This window comes from Acanthisitta chloris, unplaced genomic scaffold (assembly GCF_000695815.1).
Source record: "Acanthisitta chloris isolate BGI_N310 unplaced genomic scaffold, ASM69581v1 scaffold19171, whole genome shotgun sequence".
In the NCBI taxonomy this organism is placed as follows: domain Eukaryota; kingdom Metazoa; phylum Chordata; class Aves; order Passeriformes; family Acanthisittidae; genus Acanthisitta; species Acanthisitta chloris.
In genome coordinates, this window is record NW_008654547.1 from 1 (window position 1) to 1,567 (window position 1,567).

The 1,567-nt window shown below is 55.4% G+C and overlaps 1 protein-coding gene across 1 annotated transcript; it reads left to right on the plus strand.

Annotated features, from left to right (window-relative positions):
* Positions 1-112: 112 nt before the first annotated feature.
* On the plus strand, positions 113-1,561 carry LOC103810660 (neuroblast differentiation-associated protein AHNAK-like; the record flags this gene model as incomplete). The annotated part of the gene is made up of 1 exon (XM_009083573.1): positions 113-1,561. A coding segment is annotated over exon 1 (1,449 nt), but the record flags the coding sequence as incomplete, so codon positions are not given.
* Between the last annotated feature and the right edge of the window lie 6 nt (positions 1,562-1,567).

The following is a 1,567-nucleotide window of genomic DNA, read 5'->3' on the forward strand; positions in this document are numbered from 1 at the left end:
GGGGGAGGTGAAGGTCCCAGATGTGGAGCTGAAAGGCCCCAAAGTGGACATAGATGTTCCTGACGTTGAACTTGAGGGCCCAGAGGGGAAGATCAAAGGGCCCAAGTTCAAGATGCCTGAGATGCACTTCAAGACCCCCAAGATCTCCATGCCTGACTTTGATCTCAACCTCAAAGGGCCCAAGGTCAAGGGAGATGTGGATGTGAACCTGCCCAAGGTGGAAGGAGACCTGAAGGGACCTGAGATCGACATCAAAGGCCCCAAAGTCAACGTTGACCTCCCTGACGTTGAGCTGGAAGGGCCTGAGGGGAAGATCAAAGGGCCCAAGTTCAAGATGCCTGAGATGAACATCAAAGCCCCCAAGTTCTCCATGCCTGACGTGGATTTCCACCTGAAGGGCCCCAAGGTCAAGGGAGACGTCGATGTGTCCGTTCCTAAGCTCGAGGGTGACCTGAAGGGCCCTGAATTTGACCTCAAGGGCCCCAAGGTGGACATTGAGGCCCCTGACGTGGACATCCACGGCCCAGAGGGCAAGATCAAGATGCCCAAATTCAAAATGCCCAAGTTTGGGGTCTCAGGCTTCAAGGGGGAGGGACCTGAGGTGGATGTGACCCTGCCCAAAGGAGACCTCGACGTGTCTGGGCCCAGGGTGGACATTGAAGGGCCAGAGGTGGACATTGACCTCCCGGAGGGGAAGGTGAAGGGCCCCAAGTTCAAGATGCCTGAGATGCACTTCAAGACCCCCAAGATCTCCATGCCTGACTTTGATCTCAACCTCAAAGGGCCCAAGGTCAAGGGAGATGTGGATGTGAACCTGCCCAAGGTGGAAGGTGACCTGAAGGGACCAGAAGTCTCCCTAAAAGGCCCCAAAGTGGACATAGAAGCTCCAGATGTCGAGCTGGAGTGTCCAGAAGGGAAGATCAAAGGGCCCAAGTTCAAGATGCCTGAGATGCACATCAAAGCCCCCAAGATCTCCATGCCTGACTTCAAGATGCCCAAGTTTGGTGTCCCTGGAGTGAAGGCAGAAGGTCCAGAGGTGGATATGAACCTGCCATCCGCAGATCTGGATCTTTCAGGGCCCAGAGTGGACATTGAAGGGCCAGAGGTGGACATTGACCTCCCGGAGGGGAAGGTGAAGGGCCCCAAGTTCAAGATGCCTGAGATGCACTTCAAGACCCCCAAGATCTCCATGCCTGACTTTGATCTCAACCTCAAAGGGCCCAAGGTCAAGGGAGATGTGGATGTGAACCTGCCCAAGGTGGAAGGAGACCTGAAGGGACCTGAGATCGACATCAAGGGCCCCAAAGTCGATGTTGACCTTCCTGACGTTGAGTTGGAGTGTCCTGAGGGAAAACTCAAAGGGCCCAAGTTCAAGATGCCTGAGATGAACATCAAAGCCCCCAAGTTCTCCATGCCTGACGTGGATTTCCACCTGAAGGGCCCCAAGGTCAAGGGAGACGTCGATGTGAACCTGCCCAAGGTGGAAGGAGACCTGCAGGGCCCCAACGTTGACCTCAAGGGCCCCAAACTCGACGTTGACCTCCCTGATGTTGAGCTGGAAGGGCCT